This window comes from Condylostylus longicornis, unplaced genomic scaffold (genome assembly GCF_029603195.1).
Source record: "Condylostylus longicornis isolate FDR11 unplaced genomic scaffold, ASM2960319v2 ptg000028l, whole genome shotgun sequence".
Taxonomy (NCBI): Eukaryota; Metazoa; Arthropoda; class Insecta; order Diptera; family Dolichopodidae; genus Condylostylus; species Condylostylus longicornis.
In genome coordinates, this window is record NW_026577997.1 from 3,026,210 (window position 1) to 3,049,275 (window position 23,066).

The 23,066-nt window shown below is 22.6% G+C and overlaps 1 protein-coding gene and 1 long non-coding RNA gene across 2 annotated transcripts in view; both read left to right on the forward strand.

Moving 5' to 3' along the window:
• Positions 1 to 3,292, forward strand: part of LOC129607800 (uncharacterized) — an 85,962-nt gene extending 82,670 nt beyond the window's left edge. The window contains exon 3 of the long non-coding RNA XR_008696846.1: positions 2,604 to 3,292. This is a non-coding gene — a long non-coding RNA (uncharacterized LOC129607800). The remainder of the gene's footprint in view (positions 1 to 2,603) is intronic.
• Positions 3,293 to 3,310: 18 nt separating this feature from the next.
• On the forward strand, positions 3,311 to 20,481 carry LOC129607803 (uncharacterized). The gene is made up of 7 exons (XM_055518979.1): positions 3,311 to 5,816; positions 14,105 to 14,253; positions 16,309 to 16,592; positions 16,682 to 16,906; positions 17,243 to 17,875; positions 17,975 to 18,263; positions 19,835 to 20,481. The coding sequence occupies exons 1-7, from the start codon at positions 5,131 to 5,133 to the stop codon at positions 20,005 to 20,007; spliced, it is 2,439 nt and encodes an 812-aa protein (XP_055374954.1). The 5' UTR covers positions 3,311 to 5,130; the 3' UTR covers positions 20,008 to 20,481.
• The last annotated feature ends 2,585 nt before the right edge of the window (positions 20,482 to 23,066 follow it).

Sequence of the window (23,066 nt, forward strand, 5' to 3'; positions counted from 1 at the left end):
GTTGTGTATGAAACTCATTTCAAGTCAAATTTCATCAGACATATTCCTAAACAACAAACGTTTACAAAATTCGTTTATTAAAATTTAAATTTTCAAATTGTCAAAACTTACAAAACAAAATATTTGTTTTTATAAAATTATGAACCATAATTTTTGTTCGTCATATTTGTTCATCATTCTGTTCATGAACTTGGAAAATGTATAATTTTTAAATAAAAAATATTTTCATTTTTAATGTAATAATTCGTTGAAAGTTTGTTGAGCTTTTTAAAATAAAATTATCATAATTATTATAATAAATTAAAGGATTTACACAATATGAACTTTAAATTAGATTTTACTTGATTTCGAAAACAGTTACATACATAAAATATGTTAATTAAAATTTCCAAAAATTACCTACAAATAACCGCATATCCAATTAAAACTTTCCACACTCATATTTCAAAAGATTTTTGTGAAAAATTTTACTTTAATAAAATATTTAAAGTTTTTCCAAAAATAATTATTATTATATGATCTAATGAAAATTATATCAAAAGTATATGTAAGTAAGTACAGCAATCTTTTGGAAAATAGAATTCTTTGCCTATGTGTAAGCAATCTCCAAATGAAAATGTGACGCGAGAATAGGAATATTGATGTTTCAGCATATTAAAAGCTTTCTCGATGAAAATTTCAAATATGAATAATGAGTTCTGTTTTTCGTTTTTTTGAGAATTTAAAACAATTATCATCGTTTTTAGGTTGTAAAATTTTACACCGTGGCGTTTTACATGTTTCTCTGAAGAAAATTTTGCTAAAAAAATTTCATAGCACTTCAATTAATGAATTCATAACAAGCAAATATGTTAATATTCTGTACTTTGACAAACTGATTATAAAAATTTCTCAATATTTAAAATACGCTTTGATGGTTGTATAGCAGCTACCCAAACCTTTCAAGCTGTCTCATCATACAGCTTCTCTCCATGAAGCCTTTTAAAGTTATTGAAGTTGAGCTGCAAAATTAGTGCTTCATATCCTTAAAATATCGAACTACGACTTTTTGCCACAATCTTTTCGCCACAATTCGGTACGGTACAATCTGAAAGAGTTTTACTGTATAAAAAACGAGTTTGAAGCATTTATATTACACTTTAAATACTTTTTATATTATATAGCCTGTACATTTAAAGAACAGAGTATGGTATAAGTATAATAAAAAATTATATACAAATTATTAAAAGAAAATTTAATTTTAAGAAGTTATAAGTGTCAAAAACAAACGAGTTAAATAAATTTACATACTTACATCTATAATATTGTAAATTTTAGGTATAAGCAATCTACATTATAATTAAATATTTTATATAGTAAAATTAAATATCTATATAGATACCTACATATTATACCTTAACTGTTATAATGATAATTAGAATTAAAGTATACGTTTTAGTAATTATATAATATATAATACTAGGCGTGTACATAATTCTAGATAGTGTACTAATCTACATAATACAAATATAATTGTTGAATTACAAATTTATTACATGATTAATGAGTATAACAATGAAAAGTTTGTGTTGTAATAAATAATAAATTATTTCATGTATATATATGTATAAAATACCATCAACACTATATAATTTATACTATTGTAATTTAATTATCTTCACAGCTTATCATTTTGTTATGCAAAACATAAATTAAACTTATAATTAAGTCCATTGAACCATAAATGATGGTCATTATTTAAAAAGGTTTATTGTTATTTTGAATTTAATATAACTAAAAATGTAATATTTAATGAATACAATGTAATTTTGAAAAAAAAAATTTTAGATTTAGATACTATGGAAGTGCTGCATAATGATTGTTATGAGATTATTCAATGAAATTAGTAAGGCAAATCCAATTTTGTTTTTACATTATAAGTGCTGAAAACTTTATGGATTATGGAAAGTAATACTCAAACATGTGGCGGCCAAGATTGAGGGGAATCACGAAAAAAAAAACAGTTCCATTTATTTCTTCATTACGCACAGTACGTGGTACAAGTTCCTTGGACATTTTAGCAATTTTTTTTTCAAATTGTTTCACGTAACCTTACTTAATTCCCATAGTATTTTGTTTTGCTGCAAAATTTGAATATTTTATGAAAACGAAATTAAATTCCCTAAAAAATAAATTTAAAGAATACAAAAGTAAATTTTGGTAAAATCTAATCGAATTATTTTTTTTTTTACCTTTTAAACAAATTGGGAAAACCTTCGAACCAGTTCCTAACTTTTTATGTTTGTTTATGAAGTTTGATTTATTATTTTGCTGCTGGCTACATTCCAATAACAGACGCTTCTTACTTTGTGTTCTCTCATTCACTCTTTGCATTGGCCACGTCCTTCATTCTTATTGTTATTATCTCAACATTCTTATATAGTAGTATATAAAAGAAAATAAAAAATATAGTTATAAAAAATCAGCCTCAACGCAACTTTGAAGTAAAAAAATAATAAAAAAAAAATAAAATCTTTGTAAATATTTTTTTTTAATATTTTTTACTTTAAATTTCTTACAAAAATAATTTCATTTTTCCTCTTTTTTTTTTTCTTCTCTTACAGGGCAAATTCGAAAAATTCACCAGAAATTATAAATAAATAAGAAAAAACGAGAAAGGAGAAAAACTGTTCATATTATAATTTTCTTTTGCATACTTTTTAATTTTGCAAAGAAAACACAACTTTTAAAAAATATTTCCAAAAAAAAAAAAGCGAAACACAAACAAAGAAGAACATAGAATGCACAATACCCTAAAGCTGGTCCATAATTAAAAGTTTCGTCGAGAATAAAAAATAAAAAGCAGTGGAAAAATATTAAAGAGAATACGACACGAAAAAATACTAAAATAAAAATTCCTTAAATAAAACAAAAAAATCATAAACCAACTTGAAAACAATAAGTGTAAATAATTTTTAAAAGCCCCATAACCGTATAACCAAGACTAAAATAGTAATACATAATAATAACAATACCGCCTCCAACAATATTCTGTTTTAAATTTTTTTAACACGACATTGTCCTTTAAAATGTTTTTACTAGGTATACTATAAAAACAATTAAATAGAAAACGAATTAAAATACAAATTATAAGTATATAACAAGTAAAACGTTTGAACAACTTCAAATTACAAATACTAAATTTAAACTAAAATAATAATAATTAAAAAAGAAGTGTAGGAAACAAAAAGGAAGAAGAAAAATAATAATAACTATCAAATATTTCTCCTATACATTGGCACACCATCAACAGAACAGATTCAACAATTCTTTTCTGAAATTTCTGTTTTCCGATCATTCATTTACGCTGATTTAATTTCAATAACAAAAAAATCTTCATACTATATAATTATAATATAGAATAAAGCCAACAAGTCTATACAATTGAAGTAAAGTTCAATCATCCTTAATATAAAATACAAGAAATTCATCACTAAAAAGCAAAAAACACGACGATAGCATCAATAACAACAAAACAACAGTAATAACTAATAATACGAAAGAACACGAAAGCTTACGGTACATACATATATATTTATTTTAAATTACGACAACAACAATAAAACGAGAGAGGAAAAATACAATAGTAAACATGGAATCTGCAATAAATATTATATAATATATCAAAAGTTAAAAAAGAATTCTTTTTATTATCAACATCATCATCTCATTCCAGGAAGGATACAATATTCTTCTCTGAATGTTATGAAAAAGGATTTCAATCCTATAGTAACAAAAAAGAAACAAGATTATAATAATTTATATGAAGTGAAATATTGTACTCACATAAACCCATACAAAAGTATATTGAAATTGTTATTTTTTTGCGCCTAAATATATGTAATATATAACACAAGAAGAGCACGATTATCTTTTGCTACATTGTGAGTCTTTATAGTCTTCCGGGAAAGAATAACAAAAAAAAAAAAATAGATCTCTGAATATAAAATATACCCCTTTGTAACAAGTACATATATAAAGAAGATAGTGACATATTTACAAGTATAAAAGTGACGTAAATAAAAGAAGGGAAATAACAGAAGAGGAAAATAACAAAAGAGGAAAATAACAGGAAAAACAAAGAACATATTATACAAAACAATTATTACGAAATCAAAACTTTCTTATCATTCGAACGCGACCCTCTTACCTATTTTAAAATAACAGAAAGTTAAACCCAGCAGAAAATCGAAGAAAATAATAAAAGAAACTCAGAAATAATCAAAAAATAAAATAAGAAAAAAAAAACAAGAACTTGAAAATGAGAAGACACAATAAATTTTCTTATTAGACCAGTCAACCTCATTTTTATTCTTCACTTCTTCTTTGTCACCACACACCACAATTCTTACAAATTCAGCCTATATTTTCATGTATTTAAGGATAATACATAGTATTTTCAACATCAATCAAATATTATAAATAAAATATAAAGTCGACTGACGGCGAATATTATTTTGTTGTGTGCAAAACAACAGGATCACAGAATCAAGTAAAAGAATTTAAGTTGAAAAATAAAATCTATTATTAGTGCGTATATAGAGAGGAAAAGACCTCAATTCAAAAGGAAAGTGAAAAATTATCAGTGAAAAATAATAAATCTAGTGAAGTTTATTGATTTCATTCTTAAAAATCATTATAAACGATTTTAAGTTCTATGGAATGTAGCAAGAAAATATCAGAAAATATAAAATAAGAGCGCGAAATCTTAAATTTCAACTACATATAAAAATATTTGCAATTTCACCAAAACAAAAAAAAAAAACAACCAACCATTGAACAAATAATAAAAAGATCATAGATTAAAAAATTACAATTGAACGTATATAGTAAATCCGATTTGAAATTTCAAAAGGATATTTATAAAACACAAGGATATTGAAAAAAAAAAAAAAGTATTTTAAAAACCAACTATCGACCAGACAACAATTATAAATAAATAAAAAACAAGCAACAAATACAAAAGTTTGAAAATTTTACAATAGAGCATATTTTTGTTGTTTATTTTTTTTATTTTATTTTAAATTTTTAACGTAAAACATAGGAATGTAAATAAACGTAAAACAAAAAACAAAAAAACAAAAAAAAAAAATGGGTAAAGGACACGATGATAATATAATTAATTCAGATCAAGAGGATTTAGTTGGTTTAACATCATCATCAGAAATGGAAGATGATGATGGTGATGATGATTTATCAGATGATTGTGATGGTACTAATTTAGTTAATACAAATTCAAATAATTTATTAAATGGCCATTCACATCATCATCATCATCATCATCATAATAGTTTACAACATCATAATCATCACCATTATCATCAACATTCAAATGATGGAAATGATAATTGTTTTAATAATAATGGTAGATCATCATCAGATACAATGCAATTTAGTTTATGTAAAACAAATGCTAATTCATTATCCTTAATTGATACAACAACAACTGAATGGAATTCAACAACAGAAAAAGAATATCAAAATGCACAACAGCATCATCAAATGCAATTACAACATTTTCGTAAATGTAAAAGGATATTTTTATTATTAATTGCATTCGGTTTTGGTTTATTATTAACATCATTTTCATTATTTATTGTATTACCATTATATCAAAAACAATTAGAAATTGGTAGAAAAACAAATAATTCATATGGTTCAATATTGTTTATATCACCGATAATAACATTTTTATTAATATTATTAACACAAATATTTTCATGGTTATTCAAATGGACAATACAAGTATATAAATTTCCGGTGATGCCAATTAAAAGGTAAATATATATTGTATACTAAATATTTTTACATAATTAAATATTTTATTGTTATTGTTTTATTTTAAAAATGAAATTGTTGAATAATGGTGGTTTTCAAAGATAAACCGAATTCTTAAGTTCCAAACTCTTCTTCTTGAATAAAGAAGAGATTTCCCGATTTCGAACTAGAACACCCTAAAGTGAAATCAAATTAGAATTCAAACTAGATTTCGAAACTGAACCAAATCCGACCCTCAAACTGAACTGCAAATCCAAACAAATTCTGAACCCGAGCGCAAATTCAAATCGAATTCCGTTAATTTATTAATATGTATCCCTACTTTCTTTTACTCTGATAACTTCTTAATATTTTATGAACAACATATTATTAGAAAAATTTCCATTAAATTTTTTTTTAATTTCCTACTTATTTCTATTAAAAAAGAGGAACTAATACGTCATTAAATAATGATGATTTTTATTAACTATAAATTTAGAATAAAATTTTAATAATATTGAAGTTCAAGTTCTTTTACATGTGTAAGTCTAACGTAATGCTCCATTTAAACTATCTACAAAAGACCTTTTTAATATTAAAACTTGATGAGCATCTTTCGCTAAATAGATGCTTAAAAAGAAAGTCTCTTCCTTAATAATAAAAAAAAAAATTCATCCCGTTTATAATTGTTTCCAAGTCAACTTGGAAAAAAAAGAGGATTACGGAGAAAAGACATTAATTTTTCTTGTATCGTGCTACATTTATCACATTAAAAATTTGCGGCACTTTATTTTCTCTCTTTTTGAAATTACTTTATTCACAGACATGATTTTTCTGCAACAATACTTTTGCAACGCAAACAGAAAAAATTCCGTGAAATAGTCAACAAAATTAAAAAAAAACGAAAAGAAAATGGAGAACAAAAATTTCTCTTTTAAAAATATTCTATATCCTTTACTATTTGTATATACTTTTCATCATAACAGACAAGTTCCTCAAAGCAAGCTAAAAAGAAAAGCAAAAATTTAAAAATTACAAAAGAAAAATCACTGATCCTTTTTTCGTCGTCCGTCTTTGTTTCCCGATTTGCCTTGATTTTTATTTTTTCTGATTTTCTCAATTTTCCTCCTTTTGATATACTCGTACTCATCCACTTTATTTTCTAAAAGAGTAAATAACAAAGTGGTGTAATTAGTATTCTTTTAACCATAATAAAGGAAAATTTTGCTTTTTATAAAAAGTAAAAAGGCGTCCTGTCGGGGTTCTCTTTTCTGTTATTTTTCTTTGATTGTTTGGGTTGTTTCCTGTTTCATGTCCATAAAGAAGTCTGAAAAATCATTTGTTTTGTTAAAAAGATTATTATTATTTAAAATTATAAAATTTCGTTTTGCATAAACAATTTCGTAATTGCGCATCGTGCGCATCGAAAAAAAAATTTTATGCTTTTTATAAAATTTTTATAATCGAATTGCAGCAAAATATGCAAATGCATCAAAATTATCACTATAGACTTTAAGATTAAGTTTGTAAAAAGAAATTATTTCAAAATCTAATCTGATAAAATGACAGGATTAATTCCATTCTGTAAGCAAATTTATGGGCTTAAAAGAATTTAAAACGAAAAATTTATTTTAAAACTTTTCTTCATTCCTTATTATTAAAATATTTTTCGTCTTTAAGAAAGAACTCAAAATTTTTGCAAAGAAAATTTTGAATTTTCAAATGAAACAAGTTAAAATATAATTAAATTAGAAAAAGAAACAAATTCCATTTTCTTATTATTTGACTATAATTATTACACGTTTAACATCTTTCTTAAATTTAAATAATCCTTTTAAATAAATTATATAATAAGGATATAAAAATTTTAAATACATTTTAAATTACATTTTTAAAAAAAAATTAAATTAAGTCATAAAAAAAAATTTAAGTCTGCTATTTAAGTCTGCTATCATCAACCGTTTTTGCTATGGAAATATTCTAATCTAGAGTCAAATCCCATTAAGTATACAAGTATTTCAACATTGTCGTCAAATTCAGAAATAGGTCAAAAGAATAAAAAGTTAATGCTATAATTTTTTAGGTTTTTTTTCGATTTTGGGACTTTTAAATCTCAAAAATTCACCTGAAATGAACATTTTAACGCTTGTTATTTGATGAACGACTCTTCATTCATGAAAAAATGGACATATTTAGTATACTTCCACTTCGTTTTAGCCTAAACTGTTGAATATTTCCTCTCACAAAGAATTATTACTCCTATTCTCACAAAAAAAAAATTACAACAAGAATCATTTCAGTATAAGATTCATTAAAGTATTAGACCATAAAATTAAAAATCTCGAAATTTTATAAGAATTTTTCATAATAAATTTAATATTATTAAATTTTTAAATTAAAGAACTCCTGCAAAAATTATTTTTGTTAATTTAGTGTTGAATTATAAATTATAAAGAAATTATGAACAAAAGAAGGCTTTAAAATTTCATTTTTTTTTAGAAAGAAATTCATCACTTTTTAAAAAACATAAGAACTTTTGATATTTTGATAATTACTTTGTTTTTACGTTTTTCATTTTTATTTTTTTGTTTTTTTGTGTTGAAAATCCTTTATCAACGCTATAATTATAATAAGAAAAATGTGATTATTTTATTCTCCCGATCCAGTAATGGGTAGATTAATTAATTATTCGGAAATCGGAAGAGGAACTAATTTTATATATTCATTGACTAACATACGTTATAGTTATAAAAGAGAAATTAATATTCTCATTTTTCCTCAAGTAATATTGATACTCCTTAAGTAAAACAATTTCCGATTAGACCTTCAGGAAGGAACAATTTGTAAGTCAATAAAAACTTTATGTCTTTAGCAAATTCGGCTCAAAAATTTTAAATTTAATTCCTAAATTCTATTAAACAACATTTAAAAATTAATATCTAGAAGGTTTGCAGCTATATTTTTGAAGAAACATTAATCAAATCTGCTAAAATGATATTTATTAAAACTTATAAAATTTGAAACTGCCAAACCTAACTTTTTAATTCTTATTTCTAACCACAGTTCTTTACTACATCGAAAATTTCATTATGCTTTCAGTTTTCTAATTTCATAATTCTGCCAATATTGAAACAAAAGTTATTATATTTTTTTTTACGACTGAATAAAGTTATGAAAATATTTGGAAAAAAAATTAAACAGCCGGGAAAACAACAAATTACATCCTTAGTAGATAGTTATCCTTTTCAACACACATAAAAAGAAGAACTTTCATTTTAAAAATATTTTATTTAATAAAATAAACATTTCATTAATTTTATTCCATTTTTTCTTATTATTTCTCTTATGTTCGTTCTTATTTTCAAAAATTAACTCTTCTTGGAAATTTTATTTCATTAAATAATTAAAAAAAAAAACAAAAATTAAATACATATCTTCCTTAATAAAAGAGAAAACAAAAAAAAAAAGAAAAGCAAAAAAGGTCTATTTAATATTCTTTTATATATACAATGTACAATAACAAAAAGGGTCTATTATTTTAAATTTATATGAAAATCTACAAGGTATGCACTAAAGAAACGAATATATATATATGTATATTTTAAAAGAAATTAAAATATTTCAAATATAATATGATTGTGTGGATATTATGTGTGAGTTTACATATGAATACATCATTAAAATTTTATGAACATGGTATAACATAACAAACAATATGGATGGATAATAATATATGATGACAAGGGTCTGACGCCTGGTTAACCATACATTTCATAAATGAAAATGGTATTACCATTTGACTTTAATTCAAAGCTTATATACATATATATAAAAGTTTGTGTAGGTTAAAAAATGTTAATAAAAAATAATAAAAATTTTTCTTTTAATTGACGCCTTTACAAAATTTTAAAAAAAATTTACATATGTATATAAGAATGTAAAGTTGACATTGGCATTTTGCCACTTTAAATTATAAAATTGTAGCATTTTCCATTAAAATTTGATTTCAATTAAATTTCAGTTTTTTCTCAACAAATCTAAATGAAAACAATTACATAAATCCATTTAATAATATAAAACAAAAATAAATACAATGTAAATAAGAAATTGCCTGTTACCACACAAGTAGTATTTTTCAAGGAATTTTAAAAAAAGCACACACATATATAGATCTAGTACACTCTAATCCAAAAGTAACCACACGAAAACCATTAATTATAAAAATGATTTAAAACTGCCTACGATTCAAGCAAAGTCGTTTTAAACTGTACTACCACTAAACTCTACATTTTGCGATAAGAATGAGTAAAAAATTAATTTTGTTACTTTATTATTCGGTCTAAATAATTAATTGAAAATATCTATATACATATACGTTTATAAATAATTTTATAAAAGCCACATCATAGAGAAAGACTGCTAATAAGAATTAAAAAAATTATTGCATAATGAATGGTATAATTTTTAACAATTTTTGGTGAAACTGTTACATAATTTTTAAAATTTATTTTAAAAATTACGTTTATATTAATGGAATGATAATATGGCAACCCTCAATATAATTTAAAAAATAACATAACCTATAAATAGTAGACACTTCTGAAATCATCCTCAGTACCTAACCTATTAAGAAAACTTTTATTATCAAATTTTATTTTCATTATCAAGATTTTATTTCAATACTTAATTTTTTAATATTTAGTTAAAAAAGAGTCATTAAATTAATCATATATTAATTTTTATGAAAACTATTTGCAATAAATTTTATCTTAAAATTTTCAACATTTTATATTTTATTATCACCACAACGGGCCTGAATGGCCTAAGTGTACCCATCGGGGAGCCGTGCAAACTAAAAACTATTATACTATTATATAATAAGAATAAATTATAGTTTTTAAATAATAAAATTATACTGAATTAAAAATTTATTTGAGGTTATCTCGCCTAAACATAACTAGTTTATATAAATCTTATGTATTTTATACTCAAAATGAATGTGTAAAATGGTTCTCGTATGAGTTATAGAGTAGCTTGTACGAGTTGTACAATAGCTAAAAATTATTAGTTTAAAAAAGAATATGTTTCCAACATAAAACATTAACTTGAATCTAATCTTCCACTGTTATAATATTATAATTAATTTCATACCTAATTATAAAGCTATTCTAGAGATTTCAATATCATATGGAATACAAAGATGTGAAATTAAAAAAATAATAATTTAAGTAAAGTTAAAGATAATATTCAAAATTTAATATGCAACATTAAGGAGTAAAAGTTCAAAAACTTTAGATTATAAGATAATTTCAAAAATTATCCCAATTCAAGAAGCAATTTGTTATTAAAAAATTTACAGACATGTTATTATTAAGAGATAAAAATTCAAACTTTAATTCAACAAAACTTGCAGCAATTTGTATATTATGTATAAGCTAATTTCAAAAACACAACTCCCAATATTAAATGAGCAATTTATGTGCATGTACCTACAGGTGAACCATACACAAAAAATTTTTTTTTTAAATTAATTACTTCGGATAGAAAAAATGTGTTTTTTTTTTATGACATTCATACCCATATACATACGTACAACTCTTATGTGAAATAAAAAAAAAAAATTTTAATACCCAAATTTTTTTTTTCTTTTTGCAACATTTACCATTACCGCAAATAATTAAGCGAAGAAATCAGATAATTTTAATTTTAATCTCAGCCAGACATTTTAATTAATATGCTACATAAAATGTAGACGTATACATTTATAGCGTTATTATGTGAAAAAAAAAGTCCTGAGCAAAAAGTACAAAAATTAATATAAGTTATGACAACAAAAAATAAAAATAAAAAAAGAGACATCATAAAATGTGAATATCCTTTCTTTATATAAATGTATAGATATTTTGTTCTTATTCAGTTATATCCTTATATACTTGTTTGATACCATACTGACATCATATTTAAAAAAAATTTTTTATATCACTTTTATATTGCAAGTTGAATTTGTTAATGTGATAGCAAAATAGAATTCATTCATATTCGAAATTCAATTTTATAATAAATGTAAACTATAGTTATTTAATATGTAAATTTGCTATCTCCTTAAAAAATTAGATTAATTTTCGATTCAAGCTCAAAAATTTTAACAAACCCTACTTACAACTAACATAATTTTATGTATACGCATACCATAATTTTAGCTTTTCCTAATTTGTTTTTTAATCTTGATGAATCCTTTTTACTACAACTTCTTCGATTTTCATTGTGTCCCAAATGTAATTGTAATTCATCATAATTTGAATTCATTTGCAATTGTGATCAGCCATCATTAATAAAATTTAAATTAATCATCAGATTCACCGTGTCTTTTTTAAAACATCCTTCTATATTTCTGACAGTATCATATAACATAATAATGTATAACACTTTAAACCAGAATATCACAGCCATCTGAAGATCCGGGAATTACATCACTGATTATATCATAAAATTCAATCGTGTATGACTTTCTGGAGTAGATAAACTAGAGTATCGAGGCTGCCTGAAGATTTGCTAATTCATCCTAAAATGAATTCAAAATGTTAAATTGTGTATATATACATAGTATTTATAATTAATATTTAAATAAACGAATAATAATTATTGTTTAATGTATTTGTTATAGTTAGTTTCATGTACATTTATACTATATACTTTTACTCTCAGCCTAGAGTTAACAAGCTAAATCAACATGTTTTTATTAAATAAAATACTTATGTATACAGATGAAAGCATGTTATAAATATGCATACATAGAGTATACATACATTTAAATACACAAGCATATAATATGTACGTATGGATGATATTTAAGGTATACAAGAAATTCATAAAATATACAAGTGAATGTCAAATATATTCTTAAGCTTTTGAACTCGTTCATACTTTCACCATAATATAGTTGTTTGCATTTTTCATTTCCTTATATAATAACATAAAATATATTTTTTATTCATACTTATATAAGCAATTACATAAGCATGTACACATTCTATATACATATGTATATATACTTAGTGCATATACATATATGCATATATTATGTAAAAAATAATGTAAAAACTTAAAAGAATATTAAGCCTAATTCAAATTTACTTATGACAACAGCAGACATGTCTAATTTCTTTTTAAAATAATACTATACACGTAACATAAGTTTCAAAGTATGAATATAATTTTCTAATATACATATTTACATGTTCGTATCTATGTAATTAATTTATATAATATATACATTTATGTACGTTAAATGTACACGATTCTAGTTACATAAATAAATTTCCTTTTTATTTGCGAATAGAAAAAAAACCTATTATCTACATGGTATGCAATATCACATTTTCATAGTTAAATATACAAACATAACGTAAATCATACATTTACATATAGTTAAAATTACTATATAAATAAAATATGTTATGTCGGAAAGCTACACACGTTTAAACTATATTATGAAAAATCATAAATTTATAGAGAAAAAAGGATAATGAGTTAACAAATAGGTAAATACACAATAATTCATATACACATACGCCAAGTAAATACGTATATATATATTTACCAAACATTATTTATTTACTGTTATATATGAATTAAATTGCTATCTTATATTATATTAAATAGATAAGTGACAAGATTATTAATGATATATGAATGATTCCTTTAAGGACTTACTAATTAACATAGGTTTTTTTTTCTTATATTGTATAAGTGTTTGCACTTATACTTGTACATTAAGGGAAAGGAAAAAAAATTTCACATTCAAAAAAACAAAACAATTGCATAAATTCAATATTACTGGAAAATAACAATTATTATTAAAAAATTTATTTAAATTTAAATTCAACTCTTATTGAATTTTGAATATTTTCTTTCTGCTTTAAAACATTGCAAGGAATTTCAATAGATTTTAGTTATTTGTATCTGAAATATTCTATTCTATACTGTTCTTGCTGAGTGCTGAACTTTTGGCCAGCTTTCTATATATTCTGATCAAACTTAACGCAAACTATTTCCGAAATGAATTCTGCGACCAACAAACCATTCATTCTTCCGAGTATTGCCAGAAATGATCTTGTCAATTTTACAAACGTTAGCTCCTTCTAATATATATTCTCTTAGTACGATTAACTCCAAGTTTTACTGCATATACTTTTTCAGGAAATTTGTCGCATATATTTTTCGAATTTATGATCAATGTTCCAAATTTCAAAAAAATCATTAATTATTACTCCTTAATATTGCATCTGTTTTTATTTAATTTTTTCAGATTATTGGCAATATCTTTATGCTGCGGTATTGCTGGAACATTATGCACAGTAAGTTCATATAAAAGAGTGCCATGTCATTTACAAGATCCATTAAAAGGAGCTGCACTAGTTTATTCTCTTGTCTTCTATTTCTTCTTTTGTAAAAAAGGTAAGTTGTACATATTTTCCTTAAAAAATTACAATAAATATATAAATGACATATTTTAAAATATTTAGTTTAAGATCAAATATTTTTAACATTAAATTAATAACCATTCATAATTGAAATTCTTGATTTATAACCCTGTTTTTCTCTACGGGAATATAATTTACCACTATAGGAAAACTAATTTTTCTTGATTGGTATGCAAAATAATTATGTATTTATAATAGAAATTAACAGTTAACTGTAAATTAATAACAAGATAATTAAACTATGAACATATAAAAGATATTTGAATGTAAAAGTACAGGTATTTCTTATGAATTGACTAGGTTATATATAATGTGTATATATAAGAACTTAAATTATTTCCATCTATAATGTTTCTTACCTATAATAATTCCACATCCCTCAGCCACAATATCAGAATATGGAAATAGCAGTGTATACCAATATGTATACCAACAGAGCACTTTAATATGTTGTTGAAAAAATGTTTTATTTTCATATTAACTATTTACATACAGCTATACTATTAAAAAACCTATTATAATACCTATACACAATGTACACAAAGTACACAATATCCTTTCAGAAACAAGTACCTTTTTTTTGTTGTTATTTTTATACTTCTTCATTTTATATGCGCTTGCCTTGTTAGAAATTTCTCTTCTCTTAAAAAATGTTAACCTTTTTCTACATTTACATCGCAAGAATATTGTTGTAACATCGTATCTTATAAGTACAAAGTCTAGATATAAATATTAGAAAACAGTATTTCTCAATTTTTCAACACCAGAATAACAACAATGGGAAAATTTCTTGTATTAATTTGTAACAGTGTTACTTCTCTGTTAGGCAATATCTTCCATATTTAATGTAACAACTCACTGTTTACAGATATATGGTTCGTGTTCCAATGACTTTTTCATGATACACTAAAACATTTAAAAATTTATATTTCATTAGAATTTTCTTAGGAAACTTAAGATATTCTGGGATATTTAGATTTCTTTTTTATTTTTAGAGGGTTGTGCAGTAAAAGAGTGCCTATAAATATTAAATTTAGAAATTTATAAAAAATAAATTTTTGTTTAAAATTCTGGCTCTTAAATTCAAAGAATTTATTACTTAACACGCCTTGAGAAAGCTTAAATATAAGGTATATTCGACAAAATCTGATGTCTATTTACACACCATTATGAAACTATCTTTGATTTTATGTAAAAATTTAACAATTTCCCACGAAAACTATAACCAAAATAAAAATCGACTTTTCGCTTCTCAAATCTTTCACAAAAATTTCATTGTCGCCATTTTAGATTTAAAAAATCTAACAGTAAATCTGATGAGAATAGAAAAATTTCTATTACTCGCCTTGCCGTCAAACAAAGTCTAATGTTAATCAGAGTTTGCATATACGACTTTCATTAGATTCAGATTAAATCATAGATTTTGTCGTATATGTAAACATTAACTAACATTGAGGTCAGTTTACGGTTTGAGAAATTTTGCTACAATATTTATGTAGGTATAGTAAAGAGTAAATGAAAACACTTTTTGGTGCTTATGAATAAATTTACGCTTTTCAAATATGATAATGTTCTTCGTATCTTCTCAACTTTTTTTGTTTAGATAACTTTTAAGGAGTGAGGATTTCTTAATTAAAGTATTCTTATAAAAAAAATTTTTTTTTCTGTAATGTACTTATGTAATCATTCCTTGACAGTTTCCCTCTGTTTCATTTTCTATCTGTCTTTCTTTCTCTTACATTGTTCATTATCTCACTTATTTTAACCTGTGTAATAGCTGCAGTGTTTAACAAAATTGTGACTAATTAAAAGTGAAGTATACAAAATGAAAGAGAAAATAAAGAATTTCTGTAATTAAAAGCTTATTAACAACATTTTTGGCTACACGTATTTTAGTTACTCATTCATTCATTTTCAATATGTATTTTTCTAACATGATTTTTTTTAAAAGAATATAATATTTCATATAGTTATAATATTTAACATGCTCAGATACAATGTATATATTTTTATTTTATTGTAATTGAAGTAATGGGATTACAAAAGATTTTCTCAGCAACAACAGCTGTTGTTGGTTTATTTATTTCGGTTGATTATGGTTTGTGTGATGAATTTCGTTGTCATGGTCAAGATACATCGAATGGCTTTGGTGGTGGTTCATTATTAAATCAATTAGAGGTTGCAGATCAAAAAATTCCACATACAACTGGTTGGCAAGGTAGAGCATTTTGGACATTATTATATGTGATTGGTTTAATATTATGGACATTACATTTATCATTATTAGAAGGGAATTTGGTTATGTTGACATCAGTAAGTTAACTTATTTCTTTTCTTAATTATATTATTAACACAATTTCTAATTGTATAAAAATTTTTAACTTACCAAAATTTTTATTTAGAATCCATCAAATCCACCACCAAATAATTTATTAAAAACAATATCAAGATTAGTGTCAAATTCAGATCGACATTTAGATGAACGTCCACTGGATAGAGCGAATTCATCATCACAAAATCCAAAACAAAGGCCAAAACCATTGCATATTGCTGCATGGATTCATATTATTTCACTTTTAACATTATTAGTTTTTGGTTCTATTGATGTTTTCCCAAGTTCTGGTGAGGTAAATTATGCACTTGAAATATTATTTTTTAATTTCTTCTCCTATCCATTCCTCCTATTTATTTTATTCTGCATGCATTTTTCTAAAAATAAAAATAAAAGTTTAAAATTCTTTATTAAAATTAAATTAAAATCGCATTTTATTTTAATTTGTTACTAAATTAAATCTACTTAAAATTCATAAAAACTTTGTAAACTTTATCATAACCACTTATACGCTTATGCTATATTATGCTTTACTTAAAAAAGTTAACTAAAAACAAATTTATTTCAATTTTACTTAAAAAAATTTTTTTTTTTGTTTTGTGTATTATCGGCACGTAATATATAAATATAGATTAAACCATTTGCAAGACATTGGATAGATACTGGTAATACATTTATATGCCATCTTGGCATTGAACCACAAGAAGATATTAACCTTAGAGTGGCTAGACGACATAAAACATTGGAACACTTAACAAATTTAACTCCGGGTAGCATTTTATATAATCAAACCGTCCAAAAATTACGTCGTGACAAACGTAACACTAATATTAATAATAATAGTAAGGATAATATTAAAATCGATACAACAGCAACCACCAATGACATCAATATAAAAGATATAAAAGGATATAATAATAATGATATTAAAAGTGATAACAGAAATAATATGGAGGAGAATTATAATAAACACAATAATAATAATAATAATAAAAATAGAAGTAATAGTAATAATATTATTATTACTTCAGATCCTAATATAAATAATAACAGTGACGGTAGTAGTAATATTAACGGTGGTGGTAATAGTAATAATTACAATGATGATACTATTGATGATGATGGTTTAAATATGAATGAAAATTTTCATGGTGCCCGAAGTAATAATTTAGAAAATCGTCATTTAAAATTATTTCATCGACGTTTGGGACATCATTTCTATGAGTCTGAACATTTAAGTATACATGAATTAAATCACAGTTTAGTAAGTATATAATGCATTATAAACGTGAACATGTTAAATTATGTTAGATGTGTTTTTGCTTTCTAACTAAATTTTTCTTTTAATTTTTTTTTCATTTAGCATCATGGTTATTTTAAAAGTAAATACAGGAATATAACTTCAACACAAACGCCTTTAATATCACGTTTAATAATACATTCTGATAATGAAGAAGATCGTGTAGATTGTGGTCGTGTAGCATCATATTCGTGGCTGTTAATTGCAAATTATATTGCATTCATTATATTTTTATTTTATTTCTTAGATTATAGTGAATCTGCTGTATTTTCAATTGCTGTTATTACATCAGCATTACCATTTATTGGCCTATTTTGGTCAATGTTTCGTTTAGAACATTTAAATGGAACTGGTAAGTAAAGAAAATAAATTTACATTGAATTTATATAAAATTTTTGTTATATAATTTTTAAGTTAACAAAAAATTTCACATTATTCTATAAATAATATGATATATTATTATTGAATTATAAATTATATTAACACGTATGGTAGATTTCTCTTTAGGGAAAAACTAAATAGTAGAAGTTGAATTGGAAATAATAAACTGGTGATTTTACAATAGTCTAGGAAACAATATTGTATCTAAGGCATATTAATAATTGAATTCTATGAATTAAAAAAGCACTTTGATAACTATTGTTTTAAGGTAGCACGTTCCGCAATTTAATTTTTTAATTCTCAAATGTTTTTTTTTTTTTAATAGCACACAAATTTTAAATTATAAATTCATACCTTGCAGTAAAAAAAAAAAGAATTTATTATATATGTAAATGAAATTCAAAGGCATGGAAAATATGCATTTTTTTGTACAAATTTTAATCTCTATGCTCTATTGATAGCTTTGTATCGTATGTAAACATATGAATTTTTAAATTTATTACTGAACACAAAAAAAAAACACATAAAAAGCAAATTTTAATATAGGCAGTCATGAGTGTAACACTATACTACAAACACACGTATAGATCGTATCTACTTAAAATTTTCAATTGATTTGGAAATTTTGGTTTTCCTTTTATTTATTTTTTTTAAAAGTTAATAAAATATTTCTACGAAATATCCTACAAACCAGTGTGGATAAATTTCAAACCGATCCCTAATAAAACGTGGAAAAAAAAATAAATAGTTATTTTTAATAAAACTCAAACTTTTTTCATTTAGAATTTAAGCAACTAGTGTTGAAAAAAAACCAAAGCTATAATAAAAATAAAAAAAAGAACAAATTTGAATATTTTAAGTTATTAAAATTGAATTTTTTCCCCAATTTTTTTTGTGAAATTTTTCGTAGATACCTAAGTAAATAAACATTGAATGTAAAATAGAATTTTGTTATTAATTTTTTTTTTTATCTGAAAAAGTATAGGCATGTATATTGGGTTATTTCCAAATCAAATGAAAAAAGGGCTTGTAGTATAATAACAAAGTATTCACAATTAAATCCTATCAAAAGTTTGCATTTAAATTCCTAACGTGAATAAGGAACATGGAATGCAATCATAAAATTGTAGAACCAATAAAATTTTGATTTTTGTAAAAAAAATAATTACGAAAGTACACGAAAGTATTTTTAAAATACTAAAAATTACTTAATTTTGAGTATTTTAAATATTATTAAGTAATTAATTAATTACTTAATTTAATAAAAAAAATGAATAATTAAATTAATACAGTTGCATATTTTCTCCATAATATGAAAGTAGTAATTTTTTTCCAAAGGTCATTTTTAAATAAGGTACATTTTCCATAAAGTTTATCAGTTTTTGGATTGGTTCAGAAATTTCAATGTTTCTTCAATCGGACAGTAGTTTTTCCAAATGCAAATTATATTCTAGAATTTTCCATTTTTCAAATCCTTAATATACATTTAACTTCAAATTCTTAATATTTCCCTTTTTTTACTTTTCTTTTTGTTAATTACAGCATTTCTTACATGGGCGCCATCAATATCTGGTGAATTAATATGTTCATTATTAGGTGCACCAATTGTATTCCTTGGTTTAATATTGTTATATAGAGCACATTTTGGTGATATGGTAAGACCACCATCCCGTAAATCATCATCGAATCCTTATAGGAGTTTGAGTGAGGCCTAAAAAGAAAAAGAGAACGAAAGAAAAATTAGATATAAAACTGTATATGTACATGTAAAAAAATTTATTAATAATTTTTAATATAAATTTAATATTAAATTAAATGTTATATGTTTTTTCTATAATAATTTATTCTTAATTTTAAATTTAATTAAATAAATACTGTATAATTTGTTAAAAATCTATTATTTATATTAATATTTTAAATTTTAAATTATTTAAATATAAAATATCAGTAAATTAATTGTTTTTATCTGAATTGTAAGTTAAGAATTCGACGGAATCAATCTAAATAATATTTCAATACGAATCAGTCAGAAGTAAATTGAATTACTTTTACTCAAGATTTGTAAATTCTTATAAGTAACAATTAAAATTTTCAAGTTTAATTATTATTTAAATTTCTATTTAAAAAATAAACCCAATATAAATTTTGCATATTTTATACATATATAAATAAAATAGAAATGCAGTTCCAAACAAATTTTATAAAAAAAAATTCTGCCGGTTTCGTCTTTTATATAAAAAAAAAAGTGACAAACTTTAAAGAAGAGTCAAGACTACATCTAAAAAAAAAAAACAATTTTATATACAAAGTTTAACAATTAATTTATGTAATATAATAATATAATTCAATAATATATATTAAAGAATATCTTAAGTATATATTTTAAATAATATTCAAACTAAAAAATTTTTAAATGAAACCCATATAATATTATTAAAAATCTTATTATTGGGTTAGATTGGATAATACACCTAATCAGGGATAATTAAATGTTAAAAATATAATTTTCTTGCAATGTTACAACAAAATCACATTCAAGTCTTTCGCCACGCTATTGTTTATTCTAGGTTTTCGAAATTTTTTGAGTACTTATCATTCCCAAATACTTAACTCGAAAATTCCGTACTTTCAACTTATGTGATTTTTGTAGCAAATAATTGATATTAATATGTATATGTTTTGTATATTAATACATATTTCATAAAAATACAAAAATGGAAAAATATTTCAATTAAAATTACAATGAAATAAAATGAATGGATATTCGAGCAATAATGCACATACATACATAAAACTTATAAAATAAAAAGTACTAAGTCCAAATACTTTTTTCCAAATTTTGTATTCTTATTTATTTAAGCAAAATAAAAATTTATACAACATTTCTAAAAAAAAAAATGAAATTAATAATTATTGTGTGAAATAAAATCCTTTGCGGCAAAACAAATATCCTTTTTAAGAATAAATATTAAATCATAGATGTAATTTAAAAAAAAAATCATCACATAAAATCAATATGGTTCCAGTTACATCTACCTTAAAATTTAATAAAGAAATTAAAAATTTGTTATTTCAAAATTTGAATAAAATTAACAATATTTTGGAAATTACTTGAAAATGTAATTTATAAATGGAATCGGAATATTCTTTATCAAACAATAAAAAATTAGAACTCAAGATGTTTATCAGATACCATAAATGCAATCATAATTCCAAATTTTATAACTTCGATCATTTCTTGAAAATTTTATGTTCAATTTTACAATTAATTTTGTTACCTAATACTATTAAATTACAATTACCTAATATTATTAAATAATGTATATAAAATTGTAAACTTTAATATATAAAAATATAAACTTTATTAATAAATAAATAATTACTAAATATATTGTAGAAAATATTATTGAAAGAAAAAACCAATGTTTCATACACAAAGAAAAATTAATATAAATAAAATTACAATTAATAATAATAAGTAACTTATAATATAAGTTAATAATTATTTTAATAAATTTAACTAAAGTACAGTAATGTTATTTCTTAAAAAACAAAAATTTTGATTATTTAATTTCAGTTCAATTACTGCTCAACTTATAATTTTAATTGAACTGAATCAATTTTTATATTCTCTATGATGTTTTCGAAAAAAAAATTAAGTAAATATATCAATTGAATAATATATTTTTGTTATATAATTAAAATAAAATTTTCATTATATCTATAACTTAAATAAATAAATAAATATTTATTAAAAATATTTTTTTATTAAATTATAAACCAGTAATTTTTAATTGTTTTTTAAAACTTAAATGTAATAGTGAATTGTTTGAAATTATAAATTCGAGTGATATTAAGTTTTTAATTAAATATTAGAGTAAAATTTAATTCTAATATTATAAGAAAAATATATATAATTGTAGGTACATTAAATATTATGTACATATATTTATAATTAAAAGAATATTTATAAAAGGAATTCTTTTTGTTAAATTTTAATTGTGTAATAAGATAAGCTTCAATATTATTATTTTTAAATTTTTATGTTATATATTTTAAGGAATTCTTTTAAAACGGAGAGATATTGCTCACCAATATCATTTTATTAGTGTGATTCTTTTATGAGAAACTGCCATAATGTAGCTTCTCGTATCTCTTTTTTCGTATTCTTGAATAATACTAATACTAAAACCTATTAAAAATATTTTTAAAAATCATTATTTTTCGAACTGTTTTAATTATTACCACATAACAAACTTATTAATTGCTATTTATAAATTGTCTAATTTACAAATATTAAAAAATTTTTACCAGTCTTTACATTATTCTAAAAATTTGCTAATAATTCCTATTTATTTGTTAAAAATAATGATAAAATTACTTTGTAATTTCAATATATTATATCCTGGATTACTTATTCATTCATATGTACATATTTTAATATAAATGAAAATTCAGTTAAAAAAGCAAATGAATATATTAATCACATCCATATATTATATATATATATATATATATATATTATTAAATATTATAAATATTATAAACAATATATATATATTTCATAATAATATATATAAATATTATATAAACATTCTTATATATATATAATATTATTATATGTATGATAGGCGTTTTAAAACTGTTATATAAAATAATTGCTATATTATAATTAATTTTATTATACATTTATTTGATTTATAACTATATACATATTATAAATATATATTCTTTTAATGCTATTCTAAAGTAATAGAAAATTAGAAAATATTGC